The sequence below is a fragment of the Lynx canadensis genome, chromosome B3 (genome assembly GCF_007474595.2).
Source record: "Lynx canadensis isolate LIC74 chromosome B3, mLynCan4.pri.v2, whole genome shotgun sequence".
Taxonomy (NCBI): domain Eukaryota; kingdom Metazoa; phylum Chordata; class Mammalia; order Carnivora; family Felidae; genus Lynx; species Lynx canadensis.
This window is the reverse complement of record NC_044308.2, coordinates 18,492,838-18,519,602: the sequence shown is the minus strand read 5'-3', so window position 1 is coordinate 18,519,602 and position 26,765 is coordinate 18,492,838. Positions and strand designations below refer to the sequence as shown.

At 40.8% G+C, this 26,765-nt stretch overlaps 1 protein-coding gene across 2 annotated transcripts in view; it reads right to left on the bottom strand.

The window, feature by feature from the left end:
• Positions 1 to 26,765, bottom strand: part of ASB7 (ankyrin repeat and SOCS box containing 7) — a 52,938-nt gene that overhangs the window by 11,066 nt on the left and 15,107 nt on the right. Inside the window, exons 5-6 of one of the 2 annotated variants that reach the window (XM_030317503.1) lie at positions 8,189 to 8,794; positions 5,593 to 5,838 (exon numbers count right to left, since the gene is read on the bottom strand). In XM_030317503.1, the coding sequence (XP_030173363.1) occupies positions 5,819 to 5,838; positions 8,189 to 8,794 (626 nt within the window). In that variant the 3' untranslated portion in view covers positions 5,593 to 5,818. Of the gene's footprint in view, positions 1 to 5,592; positions 5,839 to 8,188; positions 8,795 to 26,765 lie in introns of those variants that run through there. The other variant, XM_030317502.1, reaches the window with a different exon arrangement.

Sequence of the window (26,765 nt, the reverse complement as noted above, 5' to 3'; positions counted from 1 at the left end):
GTCCAGGGTACTTACTAATCCTCCAAATTAATCTGAATAATGAATCTGTTTGCCCTCATGCATCTGATAGAACCACAGTTTTACAGACACACTTCAGCAAACACTGATCTCTAGAGATCCTAAATTGTAAATATGCTGGCATAGGGCAAGTCGTAATTTAAAGCATTTCATTTTATCCAGGCGTTGTTTTATGTGATCATAGAGAAAGAGAAACTAACTGCAAAGAGAAATATATCAGAGATTCACCAAATTTGAAAACACTAGGCTAACAAGGTGTCCTTAAAAATTTGAATAGAGAGGTTATACATCATTAGGTCTCAAAGTTTTTAAGTTTTATGGCCTTTATGCACTCTTAAAATTGGAGCACCTCAAAGAATTTTTGTTGTGTGGGTTACATCTATCAGTATTTGCCACACTTAGAAATGAAGATTGAGAAATTTAAAACGTATTCATTGATTCATTTAAAAAAAACAGTAATATGGGGTGGGGGGCGCCTGGCTGGCTCAATCAGTGGAACTTGTGACTCTTGATCTCGGGGTTTTGACTTCAAGCCCCATGTTGCATGTAGAGATTACTTAAAAAATAAAATCTTAAAAAAATACAACAAAATAAATAAAATAAAAATAACAGTAAGATAAATTCATCATCACTTGAAGTAAATTTTGTGGGGAAAAAGAAGCTGCTTTCTAAGATAAAAAAGGTTTCACGAGAAGAGTGGCACTGTTTTACATGTTTTTGCAAATTATCTCTTAAAGTCTGGCTTTATAGAAGACAGCTGGATTCAGAGATCTGCTCCTGCATTCTGTTGTGATATGCGGTGTTGATTGAAGTAAGTGAAGAACACCCAGCCTCACATAACTGGAAAGGGAAGGAATATTTTCACAGCCTTTTAAGATAATCATCATCTTTGATACTTCACCAAAACTCGACAAGTGTTATTTTTTTAAAGGTTAGTTGCAATAGGAAATCTGAAACAAAATCAATGAACCTTTTGTACTCTTTCACATTAAAATCCATTGGTCCATCTTGCCCTTTGAACAGTTCACTACGTTATGAGATCTTCCAAATGCTGGCCCATTTCATTATACGGTATCAAAAAATCACTTTTGTTACTATCACTGCTGATCTCAAAAAAGTCTTTACGTATTGGGAACGTACCAAAGTCACAGTAGCAAACACAAGCTTTTCAAAATTCTAATTTTCACTTGAAAGCTCAGATTTTATGGCTTGCCATAAATACTGTCAGTTGTTTCCCTTAGGGTGACAAGGAAATGTCTGCCAAATATCCAAGGTGAAATGGCTGTAAGTGTGGCTGTCAGTCGCCCTTCCAGGTAAAAATGGGTGTTCCACACACACAAAAGCTACTGGTGTAGCTCAAACAACTCAAAGGAGTGCGTTTCCTCAGTTCAATCACAGCACTCTGCAAATCAGTAAGAATACTTTCCATCTCCATTCCACAGAATATTAAAAAGGCACACACGCAGAGGGATCAGATTTAATGGGATTAATTTTACTGCTTCGTCAAAGACATCCCTAAATGGAACTGGAATCTTCTTTAGTGAGATTGCCCGGCGGTGAAGAGCACCAGGACTGCTGGTACCCTTGGGGGCCATGGCCTGAGGAGCCAGCAGGTTCACCTACTATTGCATTCACACCCAGTCAAATGTCAGTGCAGTGAAAGAGACAAATCACGTAGCGTTGCTAGGAAATCTGTTTTGCCTGCGTGGGCACCTAAAACGGTCTCGAGGACCCCCGGGGAGTCTGCACTGTTGCACATATTGTAAAATAAAATCTCAAGCAGCAGGAAACCATCCCCTTTAAGAGTGGTTACTGGCAAGAATTTTAAGAAGGGAGAGACCCCAGAGACTATGGTCTGATCCCCCCCATGGTTCAGAGGTGGGGCACTGAGAACCAGGGGGAGTGGGGAGGCCCAGCGGCTTGCCCAAGTGTTTTTAGGCAAGTCAGACACAGGGTCAAGAACCCATTAGCCCCTCTCTCCACCATTAGATACACCTAATTTAATAGCACCTCTGACACAGGCAGAGCTGAGAGGTCTTCAGAATGGTAAATGGGAGAGATGTGCCTCTCAATTCCAGTGGGCAAATCACCACTCAGCCCAAATGACCACGGATAGGATGGTTTTCACACTGTAAGTAACAATGATAAAACTAATGAACAGACTTCCAGTTTCAGCTCCCAAACATGTCAAGAACTTGGAAGTCATCACTCCCATCCTCATAAGAAGGAAAAGCTGAACAAGCTCAAAATCAATGACTTCCCTTGGACCAGCCCACCCGTGAACAGACCTCCCAGGGCAAACGTCCATCACAGAATCAGGAGAGAGGAACAAATCCAGAGAGTCACTGCGGAGATGTGTGTGCCTGGTGCAGAAGACGTCAGAGCCCTGAACTGGCAGAAACACTTAAATGATAATTTTGATGAATTACCTGAGGCTGTGTGTGGACTGGCCTGACAGTGAGAGCCCCCACCTGTTCTCTCAGTTTTACTCAGGAGCCCCACCAGGTTCTCACAGTGAATAGCTGATAAAAACCCCTTTGTGGTTCTAGCAAGGGAGGGCAAGAATAACCACATGACCTATGCCCAGAACCTTCTCCATAACAAAGGCCTGTTCTCTACAAGGAAAGACATTACCAGAGTCTTAGCCCACCTGGAGAAAGAACATTTCTCTGACTTCAGCCCCCAACAGGCTTTCGGTCTCACCAAGGGGTGTACGTGTTGAGGAGGAGAAAATGCGGGGGCGTGAGGGGGCAAACTAAGAAACGCTTATGAAGGCCACAGCCCAGGGACACAGGCCCCTGGATACACTGAGATCTTCATCTGTAGACTGTAGACTGCTAGCCTCCCCACACCCTGCCTCCACAGCAACAGGGGTCCAGTGTGAGGACAGTGGACTACAGGTGCATGTGAAAGAGCCGCGAGACGCCAACACTTCCGAGAAGCCCAAAGTCAAGAGGGGAGACAAAAGCAAGGACACAGGAGTTTGAAGCCTCCGGCACCTACAGCCTTGGCAGACACAGCACACAGCCCAGCTCCTCACCAGGTTAACACAGAACCTGACATTTAAAGGCCTATTTACCTCAGTTCCTGTTACCTGATCCATCATGCCTGGCTTCAATAAAAAATTACAAGACAGGCTAAAAGGCAAGAAAAAACAACAGTCGGAAGAGACAAAGCCAAGCATCAGAGCAGACTCAGCTATGACACAGATGCTGGAATTATCAGACAGGCAATTTAACTATGATTGCTCTTTTAAAACTAACGAAAATATTTGATGGTGGTGGTAAAATCTTGCCTCTCTAATGCCTTAATGAAATAGCAGCTCTGCAGAGGTAGATTCCACACAGTAAGTATAGACGTGGATGTCACTGGCAAAGTAAGGAATGGGTGATGAGCGCAACCTCTCCAATAGCTCTTGACCTTGCTGCTTGCACAAGTCTTTGATTCCACTTTGCCTTCGGAACATTTCCTTCTTGTGCAGAAAGGGTAAGCCTTACAATTGAAGGATTTCCTCGGCAGGCAGCACAACACGGCACCCGTTCTTCAAACAGTCCAGCCTCTCAGACATGGAGGCAGCCTCCTCTCAGGGGGCGCTCTCCAACAGGGAGTCATCTTGTTCAAGTGGCGCTCTCCAGCAGGGAGCCATCTTGTTTACTGCCCTCTCTACTCTGACTTGACTCTGTTCTCTAAAACCTTCTTCCAATTTCCACACCCTTGTGCACAAGGAGCTGCAGGTACCAGTTCTGTTCAGTCCTGAGGCCTTCTCCTGCAGAGGTGGCTGGCTGAAGAAAGTCCATGGCGACCACATGTGTGATCTGTGCCTGAGCATGAAGAAGTAGGCTTTCCCCTGAAACTAAGTTCCTCACTACTTCTCTCCGAACAAAATTCCAGGCATGCAGGTAATTAAAATCCCTTTTTGTCCCCCCATAAGTTTAAAAGTTCTTGCTGGTCAATGCCTGAGGTTCAGCTTTCCTGTGGAATTCCTCTCTCTTCAAAGATTTTACATTCCGAATAACTCCTTCCTCTCAGTAGGTATGTTGAGTAGGGAGGGGAATTTACATTATGGCACAGGGAGATGGTAAGGGGTAAAAGAGCACTGGATTACAATCGAATAGCTCAGGCTGAGTTTGGTTATTATTTAACCATACCCTCAGGGTAAACTTTCCTGATGAAATAGTCTTTATCCACGTTTAATACTGTACCTGTTTTAACATTTTCTTGTGCTTGCCCTTTTTTTATTCATAAATGTTTACTTTCTTTTTTGAATTGGGCAAACATTCCTACAATGTTCTGCTCTTCCCTCAGGCTAGAGAATTTGAGCCCATTTCCATAGACCAGAGCTTCCAGGATCCTCTTTGCTCCGTAATGGTGTTTGACGCTATGTGCAAATTATTCTCCTTTAATTACCTGTGTTCATTTGCATGATCCTGAGAATGAGTTTTTCCTTAAATTTTGTGCCCTAGGCACCCGCATCCTACTTGCCTCACCCGAGCCTTGGCTTTGGTGCAAGGGGCTGTTTAACTCCTCATCCAGGGACTCAGCCCTAAATGGACCTCTCCCTACCAACAAATGGGTGTCTGCTGCAAACTGTCTCCACTACCATTTCTACCTGTGATCAGTCACACCTGCATTGTTCCGTTGTTCACTTTCTCGTTTTTTCTTCCAAGTAAAAGAACTAAAAGAACAGAAACTGGCTTCTCTAAGCTGGAAACATCTTTCCTCCTGCAAAGTGATCCACATTCTTGTTCCAGGGCACAAAGAAGCTGCTCCTTCACTCGACTGGTTTTCTGGAGGAGACCATGTCGAGTTCCAGCCATTCTAGGAAAGAGAAGTTTCTGGAAGTCTGGTTGCAGGTGAACAGTACCAGCAGTTCTTCATGGTTTCTGCCTCTACCCACAGTCAACAAGGCACCAGCAGATACTAGTTTATACCTAAGCCACTCGACCTGTTCTGTTTCTATGCGGTTTGTATCAGAGTTTTTATGGCAATTTTTCTAAAAAGCCACAGTAGCTTTTAGATTCCATAGGATTATAACTGTCTTGAGCTCTTCTAACTTAAATAAACTGCTTCTAGTCACAATGGTGCAATGAACAGTAGAAGAGACTTGAATAAAGACCACCAAGTGGCATTTCTGCCATCCTTATACCTCGGGGGTCTCAGATTAGAAGCCAACAGCTCGGTGCCTGGTGCTCAATGGTGTTGTGGAGGCCAGAAGGAGCTTGCAGATTTGACTTAGTGCTCCCTGAACTATCCGACCTTCCTTCACTCTGGCTTTCAAGAGAGCTCAGTAGAGAGCTCCAAAAAGCATCAGTTACAGTTGGTTCTTCTAACAGATAATTACTCACTAGGAAAAGAAAATCTAATAAATGATGCACAGGTCAAGCAGAAACGTTAACTTTGGTTTTGGCAGGAAACATCACTGGAGAGTCAACAAGGAATGGACTATGTTGAGGCACCTGAACACAACGATACCGTAGCCTTCAAAAGGTTGATGGCCCTTCACTTCTGAAAAGCATACCAAGTTTGCTCGGCCACCAACCACCAGTCAACCAGCTGACCCACATTTCCTGAGGGCCTACCAGGTACACAGCTCCACTCTACGTGTAGCAGGAGATCTCAAATATGAAGAGGCAACCCCGTAACTCTTTCCACGTGCCCCTAATTTTAAAGGTACCTGTGAGTTTTCTCTGTAACTCAACAGTCTTGCTCCCCAGAAGCACTCTGTGCTGTAACTCAGCAGCTCTGAGGCTGATGGGAAAGGGCAGCGCCCCCCATCCCTCCTTGGGTCTCCATATGCAGACTACAGAAGAGTCCACCGAGCTGAAATTAGGAAGCAAGGGGAGAATAAGAATCTAGGGGATTCGCTCTATTGGAAGCAAGCCAGCCTTTGCTGTTCATCCACTCCCGTTTAATTATTTTATTTAGAAAAGTACACATAGCCATTAAAATGTGCCAGGCACTGTTTTAAGTGCATTATAAATATTAACTCATTTAATCCACATGACAAGCCTGTAAAACAGATATAATTATTCTAATGCTAACAAGAGGACACTGGGGCACAGAGCAGTTGGGTAACCTGCCCAAGCTGACACGTGGCAGAGTCAGGGCTTGAGTTTGGGCCGCCTAGCTCTAGTTGATGCTGTTAACTGCCGAGTGAGGTATTTAACAAAAGGAGCTGAGGCATTTATGTATATAATATGCCTTCCCGAAGGCAGTCACGCTAATAAAACCAGGAGTCTCTAGTGAGAAGTTAAGACAAAAATGACAGCAAGAACACAAAGATACTCAGAATGTATAAAGAATAAAAGATACTTCACAGGCTATTTACCATGACAGAATCCTAAGCTCAAGTTCAAGAGTAATCTTCTCTCTCATAACACCAATACCTCTCCCAGTCTATGCATGAAGACTGCTAGAAAATTTGCTGAAAAGAATCAGCACTTGAAATTTCACAGCAAACTTTTCAGAAAATGTGGCCTGGATCTGAAGAGTCAGAGTAAACTGGTGAGGAACCAACATACACAACATCTCCCATCTCTCCAGAGGTCCCGTGCCTAGAAAGGTCTCAGCAAGGGACCACCTACCAATCAGCCCAAAACACCTCTCCCAAGGCACACAGACCTGTACTGTGGAACATGGGAAACACCAGGCGCTTGTAATTACAGTCAATACAGTTAAATTAAAAATTCAGTTCCTTGAGGCACCTGGGTGGCTCAGTCGGTTAAGCGTCCAACTTCAGCTCAGGCCATGATCTTCCAGTTCATGGGTTCAAGCCCCACATTGGGCTCTGTGCTCAGAGCCTAGAGCCTGCTTCAGATTCTGTGTCTCCCTCTCTCTCTGCCCCCTGCCCCCACCCCTGCTCATGCTCTGTCTCTCTCTCAAAAAATGAATAAACATTAAAAACATTCAGCATTAGCCATGTAACAAGTGTACAACAGCCACCATATTGGACAGCACAGACAGACCATTTTCAGACCACGCAGAAAGACCTACTGGACAGCACACGTTAGATCCTGAGTGTGATTTCTTTTTATGCTTTAGTGTGTATACACCCAGTGGTGATAATGTCTTTTCCTTTTTACAAACATACAAAATTCAAATTATACTTCATTTCTAGACTGCTAGAAAACTTGCTGAAAGAATCTGCAAATTTCTACTCCCAAGTTCAGTTCCAAACAAGGGGGCAGATTATCTACAAGGTCAAGTAAACTCCTTACCCCTTGGTACCTGGTACCCTAATTTCTTCCTTATTAATGACTGAAAGGTAAAAATCAGGCGAGGAAAGAGGAATTCACTAAAAAGTGCAGCAGTTGGTAAAATCATATATTTTGTTTATAGACTTTAGCTTCATGTTAGGAAGCTGAGCTCTGAGACACATACTCGACTAGTCACACAGGACATCCAGCAAGAGAAGGAGGCAGTGTCCGCACAAACCAATACCCCTGCCGGAAAAATGATGCAAACATGTGCACCACAACATGAGGTAGGTCATATGCCTCCAGGCTTTAAGAAGAAGTGCCCACACAAAACCGTGTCGAAAGTGGAAGTCATGTGGACCAGGGACGGTGGCACCAAATTTCCTACTGACAAAAAAATCTTTTCTTACAACAACTTCTAGCATCCTTAACCTGCATTATTAGTATCCCTAAATCAGGAACACTGCTGTTCATCTCATGTGGGGTCACATCATAGGAAGCCAGCAAAGAAACAATAAAACGGTGAGCAACAGCTTAGCAAGAAAGCACAAATTCTAGGACACTTACACAGACATGGAACCTAAAATCCCAAACTCTCCTTCTCATTCCTCAAGCTGAAGTCTATGAAAGCCTGAACGACTATGTATATGACCAGCAAGAACTGCTTTGTTCTAACACAGATCTTAGTGAATTTAAAAATTTCTTTTCTCTCTGTCCTTTTCTCCATTTCCTATCTCAACCTATATACATACCCCTGTTACTTTCAGTAACACAACTGAATTTGTATGAAACCTTGTGATCTAGAAGTTTCTTTTTACTTCAGAAGAATGAAGTAGAATATTAATAATAACTTATTAATAAGCAGGGCTAATAGGAATCGTTAGTGTCTGGTCATTTTAAGTTGTGAAAACATCTAAAGCCCCTCAGAAGATGAACATTTTAAATGCAATGACAGTAATAATGAAATTACATACTTGTGACTTCTTGTAAGAAATCCAAACATGGTCGACTACTTCCAGAAATACTTATTGAAACAGCCAATGGGGTCTGTCCTTCATAGTTCCTTGTGTTTGTGTCCGCTCCATAATTATATAACATCCGTGCACAAAGCACATCATCCCTAAGGGCAGACAAATGTAAAGGAGTCTGTCCATCTTCTAAGCGACCCAAGTTTGTGTCTGCTCCTCTCTGAAGGAACATTCGGCAATAAGAGTGATTGCTTTTGATCACAGCGTATCGCAGCAGGAAACCGTTCTGGATGTCAATGTTGGCATTGTGGTCCAGGAGGATCTTCACGCAGCTTGACCTCTCTCGGATGATAGCGAGCTGAAGTGGTGTTGTGCCTTTATCACTGAGCGGGTCGACCTCCGCCTTGAACTCCAGTAGAAGTCGGACAAAAGAGTCCCTCCCATAGTGAGCAGCCACATGGAGGGGAGTCCAGCCGTCATTACTTTTGGCATTAATAATGTCGCTCCTGTATTCAGACTCTAACATCAGGCGTGCGATCCGGGCCCGGCCATGCATAGCTGCATAATGAAGAGCAGTGAAGCCTCCGATCAAGTCCTTAACTGTAGGATCAGCTAGAGTTAAAACCAAAACGAAAACATTAGCAGACTTGAAGACAAAACAATGGTCTCTACCATGGCACAGGGCATTTAAGACGTTTCCATAAAAATTGCGAAATGACTGAACATTATAATGAACATCAAGTACTTCTTTCCTCAATTGAAGCATTGTTTCATGGAAAATAAATTTTGGTAGAAAGTTATCAAACCTGGGTTAACAGAATGAAAATGACTTACAAAGTATTTAAAAGATAGATGGGCAAAAACAGAGAGTTCAGATCCCCATATCCCCTCTCTTGGCTAATTTAACCAATTGCTTTTGGCTACTCAACTCTCTCATCTCTGTATTGTTTCATGTTTCTCTTCTGTTTTGAACTTTTTGTTTTATTTTCTCTTGTGTTTCTTGGTCTTAAAGAGAAGCATGTGTAGCAACATCTGCTGCTCTAAATTACGGATGTACTGTGGTCTGGCAGGCCATGTTGTTTTAGGGTGTATTAGGTAAAAAAAGAAAAAAAATATTTTCTGTGGTCTGTAAAAATTCCAAAGCATGTAAGATATATGTTAAGTGATCTTGATAAATCATGTTTTCATAAGATAAAAGACTATTCTGGATTCTTAGTTTTACAAGAATTTTGGAGTTTATAAGAATTAAACACCACATTGGGTGAAAAATTCGGAGAAACCTCAGCACTGTATAAATATTATTTTCTAAAACAGTTCCAAAACTCTCTCCTAAATGGATTGATTTCTGGAGAGAAAGAGAGAGAGAGAAATGGGGGGGGGGGGTAGGGGATGGTGGGAGGAGGGAGAAGAGGAAAGAATAAAAGAGAAAGAAAAGCAACAATAATCTATCTGCTATGTCACTGACTTGTCACCTGCCCCCAATCTCTCCTGAAAGCAAGGGTCAGTTCTGTATAGCTCTCCTCCCGCTGGCCTTCCGGGGCTGTGGGTAGAAGAAGTGCTCCTTCCTACTATGTAGGTCACTGCCTGGAGGCTAGCAATTTCACGTGAAAATAAATTGTTCAGACCTAACTACTTAGGATTAAAATGCTTTCTCCTTATAAACATCACCCTTAATTTCTGGTTTGTTCATGAAAGAGAGAAATTCATGAGTGTTTTTCAAACAAACGAAAAGCTTCCCAAGTTATATGATTAAACATTCAAGTATTGTTTACTAAAATGTTATTTCATTCCAAACTATATTAGGACAGCTGTGTCCCTCAGGAAAATCTGTGAGGCAGAAAACTATATATAAAATATTAATAATACTATGGAGAATAAAAATGACAATTAAGAAGTAGTTGCTAACAAAACCTGTAAAAAAAGTTAACATTTTTATGTAAGCTGTATCAGTTGAATTTATAAAACCACTTAGTATAAACTGACAGTACCCAAAGGTTGTATTACCATTTAAAGAAACTAAGAGTATTCCATCTGCCTTGGCCTTCGCTAAAAGAAAAAGATACAATACCTACTCTGTGACTTAAAAAAAAAAAAAAAAAAAAAAAGCAAGAACATTTAAACAAAGCATTTTGCTGCCATCTGCTGGTATCAGGCATGAACTTCAGCTACTAATGTTTTCATTTAGACAGCTGACACTGAAGCCTTCACATCTGAAACCTACCTCCCTTATATACAGAGACCAAGTGAAGACAGGCATGAATCTAAAAGAATACCTTTAGTTCAAATGAAACAATGAATTTTGCCAAGACTTCCATTTCTAATCTATAATGAGCTGCTTCCGACATTCTTTCTTAACTTGTCAGATTTAAGAATACCTTCTTTCATTTCTCTCACCTTTTTTCATCCACCAGGGGTGTCTTTAAGGTGCCAGCACACAGTCTTGTGTGCATCCTATACTTGCTCTATTTGACAGTTAAGACTGAAAATATGTTACGTGAAATGGCACTAGCATCTTTGGTTTTCTACTTTACTACGTCTTTTTTAGGTGCTACTTACATTTTGGTGCTATACTGAGCTAGGAAAAACAAAGATTAACAGATACAACAAGGATCTGCTCAGTCTCAGAAAAACCATGAAAATGCATTAAGTAAGCACACGCTGGAAACACAGCACAGAAGAGACGTAAATTAACAATGCATGAAATTGTATACTTACTGTCCTCAAGGAATTAACAAATGGGAGACAGAAGACCATTGAGGATGCAAACAAAGATTAATTTAAGAATTATTATTAGCCAGTGCAACAGATAAGAAAAAGATCTCATTTGTGATAGTAACAGAAACCACAGAAATCTAGATAGAAATTAAGAGATGGAGCAAGGCACATGTCAAGACATTTCTTTGAACTCAATTCACTTCATCTGTATCTGCTCAAATGTCCCTTCTGAGAAAAAACTTTCTCTGAACACTAACAGAGAAGCCCCACCCACCTCATTACTTTGTCTGCTTATAGCAAGCCTCCCTCCCTCCAAGGTGCAACTTACTTTATTTTCTATTTTTATGTTTTTCAAGTGCAACTTATTTTAAAAAGTTATAGTATAGTCTCAAGAACTCCATTTAAATCTACTGAAAAAATTTAAAGTGTGTATAAAAAATGCTTCCCACCAATAGGATTTCTTTTTTTCCAACAGCTTGACTGAGGTACAATAAAATCCACTCACTTTAAACAGAGGTTGATGAACTTTGACGAATTGTATACAGCCATGTAACCACCACCACAATCAAAATATTTCCATCATCTCAAGAAGTTCCTTCCTGTCTCTTTACAGTCAATTCCCTGCCCAGACTCTGGGTCCCAGGCAACCACTAAAGTTTTGCCCTTCCAGAATTTCATAGAAGTGAAATCACATAGTGTGTAGACTTTTGTGTTTGACTTGTTTCACTCAGCAAGATGTTTCTGAAATTCACCCATGTTATCAGTGTGTATCAAAGGTTCATGCCTTTGTATTGCTGAACTGTATTCCATAATATGGATACACGTTTATTTATGATTCACCAGCAGGTGGACAATTGTGTTATTTCCAGTTTGAGGCTACTAGGAATAAGGCTGCTGTGAACATTCACAACCAAATCTGTAAGTGCATATGATTTCATTTCACTTGGGTAAATACCTAGGCAAGAACTGGCTGGGTCACATATTAAGTGCATGTTTAACTTCCCAAGAAATTGCCACATTGTTTTACTAAGTGGTTATATTTTCTCATAACTGAGTTTATAATTTAATTGTGTATATATTCTGGATACAAGCTTTTTGTTAGGTATGTTTTATAAATATTTTCTCCTAGTCTCTTGATTGCCTTTTCTTGTTCTATATGGTTTTGTTTTGTTTTTTGAAGAGCAGAAGTTTTAAATTTTGATGAAGTCGACTTTTTTTTGTTTTTTATTGCTTGTGCTTTGTGTGTCCCATTTAAGAAATCTTTGCCCAACACAGTATCACATAGAATTTCTATGTTTTCTTCTAGAAGTGTTATACCTTGTTTTTTAAATTTGAGAGAGAGAAAAAGAGCATGTGTGAGTGGGGGAGGGGCAGAGAGAGGGGGAGAGACAGAATCCCAAGCAGGCTCAGTGCTGTTAGCACAGAGCCTGATGTGGGGCTTGAACTCACACGAACCGTGAGATCATGACCTGAGGTGAAATCAAGGGTCAGAATGAGCCACGCAGGCGCCCCTAGAAGTGTTAAACTTTCAACTCATATTTAGAAGAATGACTTATTGCTAGCTGATTTCTGCGTACAGTGCGATCAGATCAAGGTTCACTGTTTTCCACACAGGTATCTAGTTGTCCAGCACAATCTGTTGTAAAAACTATCTTTTCCCCAATGATTTATGCTTGTGCCACTGCTGAAAACCATTTACCATACGCAAGTATGGGTCTATTTCCAAACCCTATCCTGTTCTATTGACCTAAAAGTGTATCCATACACCAACAGTGGCTTGTCTTGATTACTGCAGCGTTACAGTAAGTTTTGATAGCAGGTAGTATATATCCTCAAACCTTTTTAAAAACTTTTTTGGCCAATAAATTTTGGAATCGACAATTTCTTCAAACAAACCTTCGGGATTTTGATTGGAACTTCATCACCTCTAAAAATGGAAACCATCCCCTAATACTTTAAATAATACTGATTCTTCCAAACATGAACATGAAGTATCTATTTATTTAGGTCTTCTTTGATTTCCATCAGGAATGTTTTGTACTTTTTCAGTGTGTAGGTCTTGCACATCTTTCATTACATTTATTGCTAAATATTTTAAGTTTTGTTGGTATAGTAATGCAGTTTCAAAATTTCATTTTCCAAGTATTAAGTGCTGATATAGAGAAATAAGGTTCATTATATACCGACCTATGTATTGTCTACCTAACTAAATTTTAGTTCAAGCACATTATTGTATATTTGTTATGCTAGTCTATGTACACAATTACATTCTGTGCGAAGAAAGCTTCATTTCTTCCTTTCCAATCCACAGGCCTCTTATTTAAACAAGAGTTGAATAAAAGTGGTAAAAACATCTACTCTTGCCTTATTCCTGATCTCGGAAAGCAATAGGCAATTCACCATTTACTGTGATGCATATTATAGCTTTTCTTAGGTGCCTTTCCTTAGGTTTTAGAAGTTATCTTCTGCTTCTTGTTTGCGGAGTCTTTATTGATGAATGGGTATTTCATATTGTCACATGCATCTTCTGCATCTATTGAAATGATCACTTGGTATTTACTTTAGTTCTATAGACAGTGGAAATTACCATGCTTTTCATATCTTAAACCTTACATTCCTGGGGTAAACTGTAGTTGGCCATGATGTAATATTCTTTTTGTTGTATACTGATAAGATTTGCTAGTATTTTGTCCAGGATTTTTTTTTTTTTAATCTATTGTCACAAAGGATACTGGTATATAGTTTTCATTTCTTTCAGTGTCTATTTGGTTTTGTATCAGGGACTGCAAACCTTGTACAGTACATTTGGAAGTGTTCCCTTAGAGTTTGAGTAGTGCTGTTATTATTTTTTTTAATATCTGAAATAATTCAACAGAGAAGGCAGCTGGGCCGGAAGTTTCCTTAGTGAAAAGTTTTAATTATCAACAAAATTTCTCCAGTATAGGGCTATTAAATTGTTTTATTTCTCCTTGAGTCAGTTTTGACAATTTGCGTCTTTCAAGGAACTGGTTCATTTCTTCTGAATGGCATAAAGGTGTCCATTATATTCCTTATTACCCTTTTAATGTCTGTAGGATCTGTCCATACATAATACTGGTGATATGTCTTTTATTTTCTTCATCAGTTTTCCCCATCATTTTCCCATCTTCGATCCCACTGATTTCTCTTCTATTATTCATTCCTATTATTACTTTGGGTGTAATTCCAGCAGTACATAGAAACTGTTCCAATACAGCTCTTTTCCCCTCCCCTCTCCTTTGTGCTACCATCGTCAAATATATTACATCTCTACATAAGCCTAACAGCAGTTTTATACTTGTTTTATATTGTTGTCTTTAAGAGATGAAAAGGAGGAAAATACATTTATACTGTTTATGGCAGAATGATTCTAAGGTGGCCCCTCCCATAATCCCTGCCTCTTCATGTCCATGCCTTTCTGTAATCCTCTCCCGGCCAGTTGTAAGCAGAACGTAGGACTTCCTTCTAACCCAAGAGTGTGGCAAAGGTGATGGCCTGTCACTACTGTGATTGTGTTCTGTTATATGAGATTCCATCTTGCCGGCAGACTCGCTATAGCGACTCTCCTTGCTGACTTGATGAGGTAAGGAGCACGGGTGGGAAAGCCTACAGGACAAGAACCTGCAGCAACCACTGGAACCTCCAGCCAACAGCCAGCAAGCAGCTGAAGTGCTCAGTCCTAGAAGCCCAAGGAAATTAACTGGTAACAACCTGAATGAGCTTGGAAGCAAATTTTTCTCTACTCAAGCCTACAGATGAAAACATTCTGGCCAACACTTTAAAACTGTAGGGTAATAAATGTGCACTGTTTTAAGCCATATGTTTGTGTAGTTTGTTGCACAGTAATAGAAATGAATGTACTGTTTGTTAGATGTACCTGAGTGATTACCTTTACCAGTGATCTTTATTTTTTTGTATGAAAAACAAAGGACAGTTTTGTTAGGCATAAAATTCTTGATTGACAGTTTGTTTTCAGCAATTAGAATATGTCATCCCACTGCCTTTTGGCCACTGTTGTTTCTTATGAGAAATTAGCTGTTAATCTTACCAAGGAATTCTTGTACATAATGAGATACTTCTCTAGGTGCTTTTAAGATTTTCTCTTTGGTTCTGGCTTTCCACAGTTTGACTACTATGTGTATAGATGAGTTTATCCTACTCGGAGTTTGCTGAACTCCTCAGATGTGTAGTTTAATATTTTCCATCAAATGTGGGAAGCTGTGGCTATTATTTCTTTAAATATTTTTTTCTGCCTCTTCCTCTCTCTCCTCTCTTTTCTGGCTCTTCCATTATGCCTCAGGCATATGTCAGTATTCTTGATAATGTCCCACAGGTGTGTGGGGCTCTATTTTTGTTGTTATTCTTTTTTTATATGTTCCCCAAACTGAAATAATGTCTGTTAATCAATTTTCAAGGTCACTGACTCCTTCTTCTGCCAGTTCAAATCTGCTGTTATTTACTCTAATGAATTCTTCATTTTAGTTATTGTACTTTCAGCTCAAGAATTTCTATTTGGGGACACACACATATATTCATATGTATGTAAATTCTACCTCTGCATTGCTAGTGTCTATTTGATGAGTCACTGTCATCACATTTTCCTTTAATTCTCTGAATGTGGTATCTGTCCTTAGTTCTTTGAACACATTTATAATAGCTGCTCTGAAATTTTATTAACTAAGTATATAGCATCTGGGCCCCTCCAGAGACACTTTCTATTAGCCAGCTTTATTTCCTGTGTATGAGCTATACATTCCTATTTCTTAAGCATGTCTCACATTTTTCTGAAAACTAAAGATTTTCGACTATATTGTAGCAACCCTTGATTGTATCCAGGTGGGATGCCATTGCTGTTTGTTTTAGTGAAATGGGCAGGCTAACTATACAAAATCTGTCTCCTCTGCAGTATGCAGCCACTTACATGTCTGCTTAGCTGTTAATATTATTAAATTCTGGCTTCTAGGGGCCACTACCAAGAATAACTTATGTTTGGCAAAAATAACTCTCTTTGACTAATGACTGGTCAGAGGTTGTACTTAAACATCTCTAATGAGCAAGGCTCCCACACTTTTTGCCAAGGTGATATGTATACAGGTTGAGGCACACATTCAATATTCAGTGAAGCTCTCATCTTCTGGTCTCCTGTTCAGCCAGGATTGAGTCGATAACTGGGGTCCTTTGTGGTCTTTCTTAAGCATGCATGTAGCCTTCCAAATTCCCAGGAATATACAGAAGCTCAATAAAGCTCAAATGGCTGTCTCATTCTCCAGGTCTCCTATTAAATGTGAGGGTACTGTGGTGCTTGCTCCAACCAGTATCACAGCCTGAGGCAGCTGTGTTGTTGGCCTTTCTAGATTGTTTGCCACCTAATTTGAGACCACTGTTATTTTCAACAATGCTCCAGGCTTAGGGCATTTCTACTGAGCTCCAAAAGCAGGTCTGCCCACTGGCAGCAAGGAGAATGCCAGTCCTCATGATAATGTGCCATAGAGATTGTTGGGGGACAGAAAGGGCGGATGGGGGCAGCCACTCTGAGTTCAGTTTCTTACGGTAAAAACTTGGATAACTGGTATAAAATTCTTTTCTACTATAAGCAGTGAAAGTTATAAATTTCTCTCTAAGCACCAAATACATCCCACAAATTTTGATATATTGTATTTTCATTAGCATTCAGTTCAGAACACTGAACTGTTTAATTTCCAAACATCTGAGGCTCTTCTAGATATCCTATTGTTGTTGATTTCTAATAAAATTCCACCGTAGTCAGAGAACATATTCTTACAATTTCATAAAATTTACTGAGACTTTATCCTGGTATCCTATCATGTACGCATGAAAAAAATCACGTACACAGGGAAAAAAATGTAAATTCTGAAGGTGCTGGGTGCAGTTTTCAGAAATCTCAATTAAGTCAATGTGTTTGATGTTTTTCAGATTTTCTCTAGTTATTGATTTCTTTATCTAGTTGTTCCATCAACTGCTGCAAGATGTTAAAATTTTCAACTGTGACCGTATAACTGTCCATTTTTCCCTTTAATTATCAATTTTTTGCCTCTTGTATTTTGGGCTCTCTTACTGTGTACACATCCCATGATCCTTACTCCTCCTTCTTCAGTTCTGGTACTAGTTTATGTCTTAAAATAGATTTTATATGTTAGCCATAGCCACTCTGGCCTTCACTTGATTACCATTTGCATGGTGTATCTTTATCCATTCTACTTTCAACCTATCTGTATCTCTATAGTTAAAGTGTATCTCTTATAGGCAGCATTTCATTGAATCTTGTCTACTCCTTTTTGACAATTTCTAGCTTCTAACTGGGAGTGTTTAGTCCATTTAATATTTAATATAATTATTGATACTTAGATGAGCTTAGATCTGCCATTTTGTTTTCCATTTATCTCCTCTCTTGTTCCCCTTCTTCCCTTTACTGCCTTTTTTATACTATTAGGTCATTTTTTAGTATTTTATTTTAATTTCTCTATTGACTTTTTAGCTATATAATAAAACCTTGGTTTGCGAGCATAATTCATTCCAGAAACATGCTTGTAATCCAAAGCATTTGTATATCAAAGCGAATTTCCCCATAATAATGGAAACTCAGATGCGTTCCACAACCCAAAAATATTCATATAAAAATGATTACAATACTGTAATATAATACAAAATAATAAAGAAAATACAAAATATAAAGAAAAACAAACAAATTAACCTGCACTTACCTTTGAAAACCTTCGTGGCTGGTGTGAGGGAGACAACAGAGAGGAGGGTTATTGTACAGGACGACTTTTGCTAGCATTAACGAATCACAGCTATCTACTGACTCAAGGGAATCATTTTCTTTTTGTGCAACTTTATCAAGGAACCTATCCATTGACCCTTGCTTTTGCCTCCTTTTGAAGATTTCACAGAAATGTAACACTGCATTGACGATCAACCACAATCCCACAGCAAGAGAGAGAGAAGAACCACTGGCTCCGTTGTGATCACGTGATATCTGGCGTCAAGTACAACTCATATTGCAAGACATTGCTCATTTATCAAGTTAAAATTTATTAGAAATGTTTGCTCGTCTTGCAGAACACTCACAGAACAAGTTACTCGCAATCCAAGGTTTTACTACTGTACATCTTTGTTTTTATTTATTTATTTTTTTTTAGTGGTTGGTCTAAAGATTGGAATACACATACTAACCTGGCCAAAATCATAACCAGATTTGTATAGATGTACTATGATATGCATCTCATTTGTATTTAAAAGCAAAATCCTCAAATCAGGAAAATACACAGATAAACACCATACCCTAGTTCACTATACATGTGATTACTCTTTAAAAAAAGGTTTGGGGGGGCGCCTGGGTGGCGCAGTCGGTTAAGCGTCCGACTTCAGCCAGGTCACGATCTCACGGTCCGGGAGTTCGAGCCCCGCGTCAGGCTCTGGGCTGATGGCTCAGAGCCTGGAGCCTGTTTCCGATTCTGTGTCTCCCTCTCTCTCTGCTCCTCCCCCGTTCATGCTCTGTCTCTCTCTGTCCCAAAAATAAATAAACGTTGAAAAAAAAAAAAAATTAAAAAAAGGTTTGGGAAGCACCAAATACAATTAGCTAAGTTACACAGGTACAGGCATTGCGTGGAGGTCTAAAACAGTTATACATTGTGCTGTATTAACACAGGATAGAAAGGCAACAGTGACGGAGGAAAAAAAAATCTAGACAAATACCTAAAACTCTGCTAAGAATTCACCAAAAAATACAAAGTTGGAAAGTCAGATGGTATAATGTCTCCAAACAGGATTTCTCCCAGAAACAAATTTTTTCATTAATGAAAAACTGAAAATTTAGAAAAGCAGCAGCACAAAAACCCAGCATTTCCTGATAATTACTCTCACCACTGACAGTAGGCTTACAGCTTTTCTTCTATACCTTTTAAAAAATTACACATACTTGTGATTATAGTCTACCAATTTAATCATTTCTCTGTATTTGGGCATGAGAATTTTAAAAATTATACGAAATGAAGGGTGAAATTTTCAGACACAAAAAAATTCCTTCATTTAAGATGGATTTATTGGAATAAATTAATTAGAAGTAAATTTACTGGACAAAAAGATCTTCCAATTCTAAGGATCTAATACATACTTTCAAACTGCTTTCTAGAAGTGCTTTCATAAATTCCTACCATTAATGTTTCTTCTTTATCACATTTGGGATAATAATTTGCAAAATCTTTCCTTTTTGAAAAGCTAAAAATAATTTCTCACCACACTGCTATGGATTTCTTTGATTCATCCCTTACCTCTCTAACTTATTTCCATGTGTTTCACCATGAGGATTTTACCTACTGTATCAAGAAGAACTCTGAGATTCTTTCCTCAGGTTCCTATGGGGATGTGCTTTACGGACTTAACTTCTACTGCCCTCCAGGTTAGTTACATGAACCCAATCTAAAGATAAATAATCCCACCTAAGATAGGGTCTCTTAATGTTATTTTTATAAAATGTCCAACATGATCTTAGAATTTTTAGAGAGATTCCTAGTGGGAAAATGAAGATGATAGTAATAATGGGTTTCTTATACTTTCCACTATTATAATACAGACTCTTCTGCGTAACTTCAACAGCACACTAATCTGAACAGGAAGATTAAGAATTTGTAATATACTATCACTAATTATTATATTAGTTATTATATTACTAATATATTATATTATGTGTCCAATATTTGATGTTACTGTTGTAATGGTTTGGGGTACCATGAACTATATCCACATAAGATGGGAATAATAAGCAACAGCAACTAGCCATTACCCCATCTTTCTCCCTCTCCTTCCTGTCCCCTGAGACCTAACAGTACTGAAACGAGGCTAATTTATAACCCTATAATGGCCTCTAAGTATTCAAGTGAAAGGGAAGAGCCATGTGTCTCCCACTTTAAATCAAAAGCTAGAAATGATTTAAGCTTAGTGAGGAAGGCATGTCGAAAGCCAAAATGGGCTGAAAGCTAGGCCTCTGGAGCCCGCTAGCCAAGCTGTGAATGCAAAAGGAAAGTTCTTGAAGGAAATGAAAAGTGCTACTCCAGTGAACACACAAACGATCAGAAAGCAAAACAGTCTTATTGCTGATACAGAGAAAGTTTTCGTGGTCTGGACAGAACATCAAACCAGCCACAAGCTCCCTTAAGCCAAAGCCTAGTCCAGAGCCAGGTCCTCACTCTCTTCAATTCTGTGAAGGCTCAGAGAGAGGAGGAAGCTGAAGAGGAAGAATTTGAAGCTAGCAGGTTGGTTCATGAGGTTTAGGGAAAGAAGCCGTCTCCATAACATCAAAGTGTAAGGTGAGCGTCAAGTCAAGTGCTGATGTAGAAGCTGCAGCAAGTTCTCCAGAAGATCTAGCTGAGATAGTTAATGAAGGTGAGTACACTAAACAATAGATTCTCAACGTACACAAAACAGCTTTCTATCGGAAGAAGATGGATGCCATGTGGGACTTTCGAAGCTAAAGAGAAGTCAATGCCTGGTTTCGAAGCTTCCAAGGACAGGCTGACTCTTTTATCAGGGGCTAACGTGGCTGGTGACTTTGAGTTGAAGCCAGTGCTCATTTACCATTTCGAAAATCCTGGGGTCCTTAAAAGTCAACTAAATCTACTCTGCCAATGCTCTATAAAGGGAAAAACAAAGCCGGGATGACAGCACATCTGTTTACAACACGGATAACATACCATTCTAAGCCTACCTTTGAGACTTACTGCTGGGAAAAAAAAGATTCCTTTCAAAATGTGACTGCTTGTTGACAATGCACCTGGTCACCCAAGAGCTCTGATGGAGATGTACAATGAAATTAATGTTGTTTTCATGCCTGCTAACACAACATCCATTCTGCAGCCAATGGTTCAAGCAGTAATTTCAATTTTTTTTTTTTAATTTTTTTTTTCAACGTTTATTTATTTTTGGGACAGAGAGAGACAGAGCATGAACGGGGGAGGGGCAGAGAGAGAGGGAGACACAGAATCAGAGACAGGCTCCAGGCTCCGAGCCATCAGCCCAGAGCCCGACGCGGGGCTCGAACTCACGGACTGCGAGATCGTGACCTGGCTGAAGTCGGACGCTTAACCGACTGCGCCACCCAGGCGCCCCTCAACTTTTAAATCTTATTACTTAAGAAATATATTTTCTAAGGCTACAGCTGCCATACACAGTGATTCCTCTGATGGATCCAGGGAAAGAAAATTAAAAACCTTCTGGAAACAATTCACCACTCTAATTGTAGTTAAGGACATTTGTGATTTGCAGGAAGAGGTAACATATCAACATGAACAAGAGTTTGGAACAAGTTGATTCCAACCCTCATGGATGATTTCCAGGGTTCAAGACCTCAGAGGAAGAAGGGACTGCAGCTGTGGTGGAAACAGCAGGAGAACTAGGATTAGCAGTGGAGCCTGAAAGGGGCACCTGGATGGCTCAGTCGGTTGAGCATCCGACTTTGGCTCAGGTCACGATCTCGTGGTCTATGAGTTTGAGCCCCACATCGGGCACTGTGCTGACGGCTCGGGGCCTGGAGCCTGCTTCAGATTCTCTCTCTCTCTCTCTCTCTCTCTCTCTCTCTCTGCCCCTCCCCTGCTCATTCTTTCTCTCTCAAAAATGAATAAATATAAAAAAAATTTTTTTTTTAAAAAGGAGTGGAGCCTGAAGATGGAATTGAACTGCATCTCACAATCTAACTTGAACAGTGAGAAACTGCTTCTTACAGGTAAGCAAATAAAGCGGTTTCTTGAGACGGAATCTACTTCTGGTGAAGATGCTATGAAGGTTGTTGAAACAACGAAGGACTTAGAATGGTACATAAACTTAGTTGATAAAGCAGTGGCAGGGTTTGAGGAATGACTCCAATTTCGAAAGAAGTTGTGGGCAAAATGCTATCAAGCAGAATCGCATGCTACAGAGCAATGTTCACGAAAGGAAGAGGCAATCGATGTGGCAAACTTCACTGTCATTTGAAGAAATTGCCACAGCCACCACACCCTTCAGCAACCACCACCCTGATCAGCCAGCAGCCGTCAACATGGAGGCGAGACCCTCCGCCAGCAAAAGGATTAGGACCGGTTGAAAGCTCAGATGATGGTTAGCATTTAGCAATTAAGTATTTTTTAATTAAGGCATGTAGAAATATTTTTAAACATAATGCACACTTAACAGACTACAGTATAGTATCAACATAACCCTTACGTGCACTGGAAAAACAAAAATTCATTGACTTGCTTTACTGTGATAGTCACTTTATTGACGTCGTCTGGAACCCAACCTGCTCATCTCCAAGGAATGCCTGCAAAGCAGCAAAATGTAATTTACCTGCACAAGCTAATGTTTTATATCTGTGAGGCCTAACACAGTAGCTACTAGTTACATGTAGCTATCGAGCACTTGAACCACGGCTACTCTCAATGAACAACTGAATTTTTTAAATTTCATTTAGAATTTATTTTTTAATTTCTTTTAAAATTTCATTTAAATGTAAATAGCCATGCCTGCTACGGACAGCCTAGGATTAAATAAGAAAGAGAACCTCACTTTTTTTTTTCTACCTTCTGGAATAGAGACAGCATCAACTAACCAAATCAAACTTGCTCATTTTCTCAGTGAAACTGGATTCCTCCCACAGGACCAACAAGTATGGCTTCACACAGCTGTTCCCTGACCAGGCTTCCCTGGTGGCCATATCGCTGGCATCCCAGTAGGGTCCCAGGCAGCCTGTTATCTCTGCATTTGGGTTAGAGCTGATCATTCACTAGCGGTTTCACTGTGCAGGTGAACAGGTATTACAGTGGTGAATGGTTTGTATTAAGCATCTGTGTCTTTTCTTTTTAATTTTTTTTAATGTTTATTTATTTTTAAGAGAGAGACACAGCACGCGAGTGGGGGAGGAGCAGAGAGAGAGAGAGAGAGAGAGACAGCATCGGAAGCAGGTTCCAGGCTAAGCTGTCAGCACAGAGTCCAATGCAGGGCTCAAACTCACAAACCATGAGATCGTGACCTGAGCCGAAGTCGGACGTTTAACCAACTGAGCCCTCCAAGGTGCCCCTATGTCCCCTTTTTCTTAATTGCATTTGGTTAACTTTCAGCTGCTCATTCAATGGCAACTCTTTCTCCCCCAGGCCCCAGACCTCAGTTATCTTGATTTCTTTTCACTGCCACCACATGGCCAACTAATCTATCAGCAAAGCCTGTTGGCTCCACTTTCAAAACTTCTCCAGAATCTGACCACTTCTCAACGTAGGACTGTTCTTGTCTAGGATGAGCCACTAGCATCTCCTGCCTCAACTATTCCAAAGCTTCCCGACAGGTCTTCCCCTTTATCTTTTGCTCCTCTACAATCTACCTCCTTAAGCCAGAGTGAGCCCTTCAGTAAGGTCTTCTCATTCTTCAGTTGAGAAGCCTTCGATGGTTTTCCATTCTCAGTTGGAACAAAGTCCAAAGCCTTTTTGAACCTTCAAGGACCTACGGAACACGCCAGCTCATCATCTCTTTAGCCTCTCTCCCATCGTTCTGTTCTTGCTGTAGTCTTCCTGGCTTTTTCTTCAAAGTGCTAAGTACGTTCCCTTCCCAGAACTTGTGCAGCACTCGCTTGTTCCCTTTGCCTCTTTAAAAAAAAATTTTTAATGTTTATATTTGAGAGAGACAGTGTGCAAGCAGGGGAAAGACAGTGTGCAAGCAGAGACAGAATCTGAAGCAGCTTCAGGCTCTGAGTGGTCAGCACAGAGCCCAATGCAGGGCTTGAACTCGTGAACCACAAGATGATGACCTGAGCCAAAGTCGGCCGCTTAACTGGGGCCACCCAGGTGCCCCATTGTTCCCTTTATCTTTAACGTTTTTCTCCCAGATATTCTCATGGTGTGGTCTTCATTTCTTCCAGGACTCAATTCAAACAGCACACTGGAGGCCTTCCCTAAATACCTAACTTAAAACAAAATCCTGTATACCTCTTTACCTCTTCTCTGCTTCACCTTTTTTCACAGCACTGATCACCACCTGACATTGTACATTTCACCATCAATTTCCTTCACTCAGAAATGTTTAAGGGCTGGGGCGCCTCGGTGGCTCAGTCAGTTAAAGCGACTGACTCTTGATTTTGGCTCAGGTCATGATCTCAAGCCACTCATTGGGCTCCACGCTGATAGTGTGGAGCCTGCTTGAGTCAGCTCAGGTCTTCATATCACACCGTCCGTGAGATCAAGCCCCACATCAGGCTCCATGCTGATAGTGCAGAGCCTCCTTGGGTTCTCTCTCTATGCCCTGTCCCCACTTGCACACGCTCGCTCTCTCTAAACAAATAAACTTAAATACAAAAAAACGAAATGTAAGTGCCATGACAGCACTTTATTTTGTGGCTGTATTCCCATTATGTTCAGAACAGTGCCTGACACATAGCAGGTGCTCAATAAATGTGTTTAGAGTGGGGTGCAGGGAAATGAGACCAGAGTTCTGATCAGGAAGCAGGCACCCACCTGCTCTTGCTGAGATTGCAGGCCCTTTTACTAAGTTCACATACTATCACTAGTGAATTTGCTAAAATGCATCCGTTTCTGCCACTCCTCTCTATCAGATGTCAAATGGCTAATACAGTCCATAGAATAAATTATTGGATATGCTCTAATCATACTGAACTTTTCTCAGTTCCTAAAACCAAACATGTTCCTCTCTTCTTCTACCCTTCACACTCAGTGTCCTATGTGTTTCAAAAATCCCACATCTCTGTCCTTCCACTGCCCCATCCCTGCCCCACCTTTCAGGATCTCAAGTCAAACCATATTTTCTCTAGTAAACCTCTTTTGCTGTGGCCCCCACGTCCACCACTGCAACAGTGGGGACTTTTTATACCCGGCACTTAGCTCACTCTGTTGGAACTGCATTGTATCCGTATAGGCAGGCCATACAGAATCATAGCTAAGACAGTGGATTTGAACCCTAGCTCCACGATTTATGAGGTGAATGGCCTTGGGCAAATTATTTCCCATTCCGTGGCTCAGTTTTCTCAATGGAAAAACTACTACTCACCCTCACAGAGCTGCTGTGAAGCATTAGGCTACTACTAAGTGCTCAATAAGCATTGGCTATAAATCTATCCAGCCACTTGACTATGAAGGACCAGACAGCTAGCACAATGCTCATTCTGTACCTTGATGCCTGGCCCAGAGCCTGGCATATGTTAGGTACCCAATGAATATTTGCAGAATAAATACATGAATAAGTGATTTATGGAGGACCAACAGGCCACCTCATCTAACTATCTCTATGAACCTTCCCCCACCCTCATGGGACTGGGGGCCAGGAGGAGGAGGGGAAGAGAAATGAACCTTTGTTTTTTGTGGCTTATTTTGCTCACTTACCCACATTTGAACTGGACTTCAGTTCACCTTAATACCAATCAGAAGAGAAGCTTATTAACAGGAGGGGGGGCCAATCTGGAAATTTTCAAGCTCTTAAAGAAACTATGGTTTTAGGACAAGAGCAGGTAGGTCAAATTCAAACACTTTTCTAATCCCACCACAAGACTGGCCCATTTTCAACCAATATTCAATATTTGTAAAGAAAGGATTAGTCTTGTCTCTGTATGGCTGGGGAGCAATTCTGTGAGATAGCTGGTATGTGTTTCCTCTCTCTCTCATTGAGAACAAAGAAGATATGGGTGCTACCCTCCGAAGCTTCAACAGGAGATAAAGACATTAAACAGAATAGTACACAAATAAATCATTACACTTGTGATAGGAGCTACAAAAAAAAGGTACAGACAATAATATCATACAACAGAAGGATCTGCCCAAGTCTGGATGATAAGAGATTTCCTTGAGAAAGTGATACATGAGAGCTGACAGAGAAGCGGGCATGAATGAGGTGAAAGTGGTAGCAGCAGGGTGAGCAGGGGGACTCAGCAGGTCCTGCGCATAGGCCTCTGGGCTCAGTGGATGTGAATGAACACAGAGAGGCTGCGGCTCAAAGATGAAGCTGGAAAGATATCGCAGAGGAGCCAGAACAATGAGGGTCATGTAGGTCACATTAAGAATTCTGACTATTACCCTAAGAGAGATGGAAAACTTTCAGTGATTTTAAAAAAGGAAATATTTTCATTTTAATTTTTTTAATGTTATTTATTTTTGAGAGAGAGGGAGAGAGGAGGGAGAGAGAAGGAGAGAGAAAGAGAGAGTGAGAGAGACAGAGTGCAAACAGGGGAGCGGCAGAGAGACAGGGAGACAGAATCAGAAGCAGGCTCCAAGCTGTCAGCACAGAGCCCGATGCAGGGCTCGAACTCACAAGCCGTGAGATCATGATCTGAGCTGAAGTCGGATGCCCAAATGACTGAGCCACCCAGGCGCCCCATTTTAATTTTCATCACAGATCATTCTGTTTGGAGACTGGCTGGGAGGGGGCAAGACTGGAAGCAGGGATGAAGGAGAACATCATCACAGTCCTGGTGAGGCACGAGGATTCCTCACCCAAATGTGGGGCAGTGCCTCCGATGAAAAGAAATGAGAAGATCTGGCAACTATTTAGAAGAGCGTCAAGGGTGGTTTCTAGACTGCTGGCCTAGCAGGCTGTGGTGCCGTTAGCTATAACAGAACATGTCCAAGCAGCAGCCTGTGCTGTGTGTGAGCCAGGAACGTGCAGAGGCTTAACACGCAGCTGGACACACTGGTCTAGAGGTCAGAAGGCAGGCTTAGACTAAACACAGAGCACTGAGAAGCATTACCTGCGGCCAAGGGCACAGGGAAGGAGGAAAGTTCTTCTCCTGTTAACGTTTCCAAATTGATACACAACGTGCTAGGAAAAAGATACTTCCCAAACCTCCTAATTCTGTTAGGGTAACAGG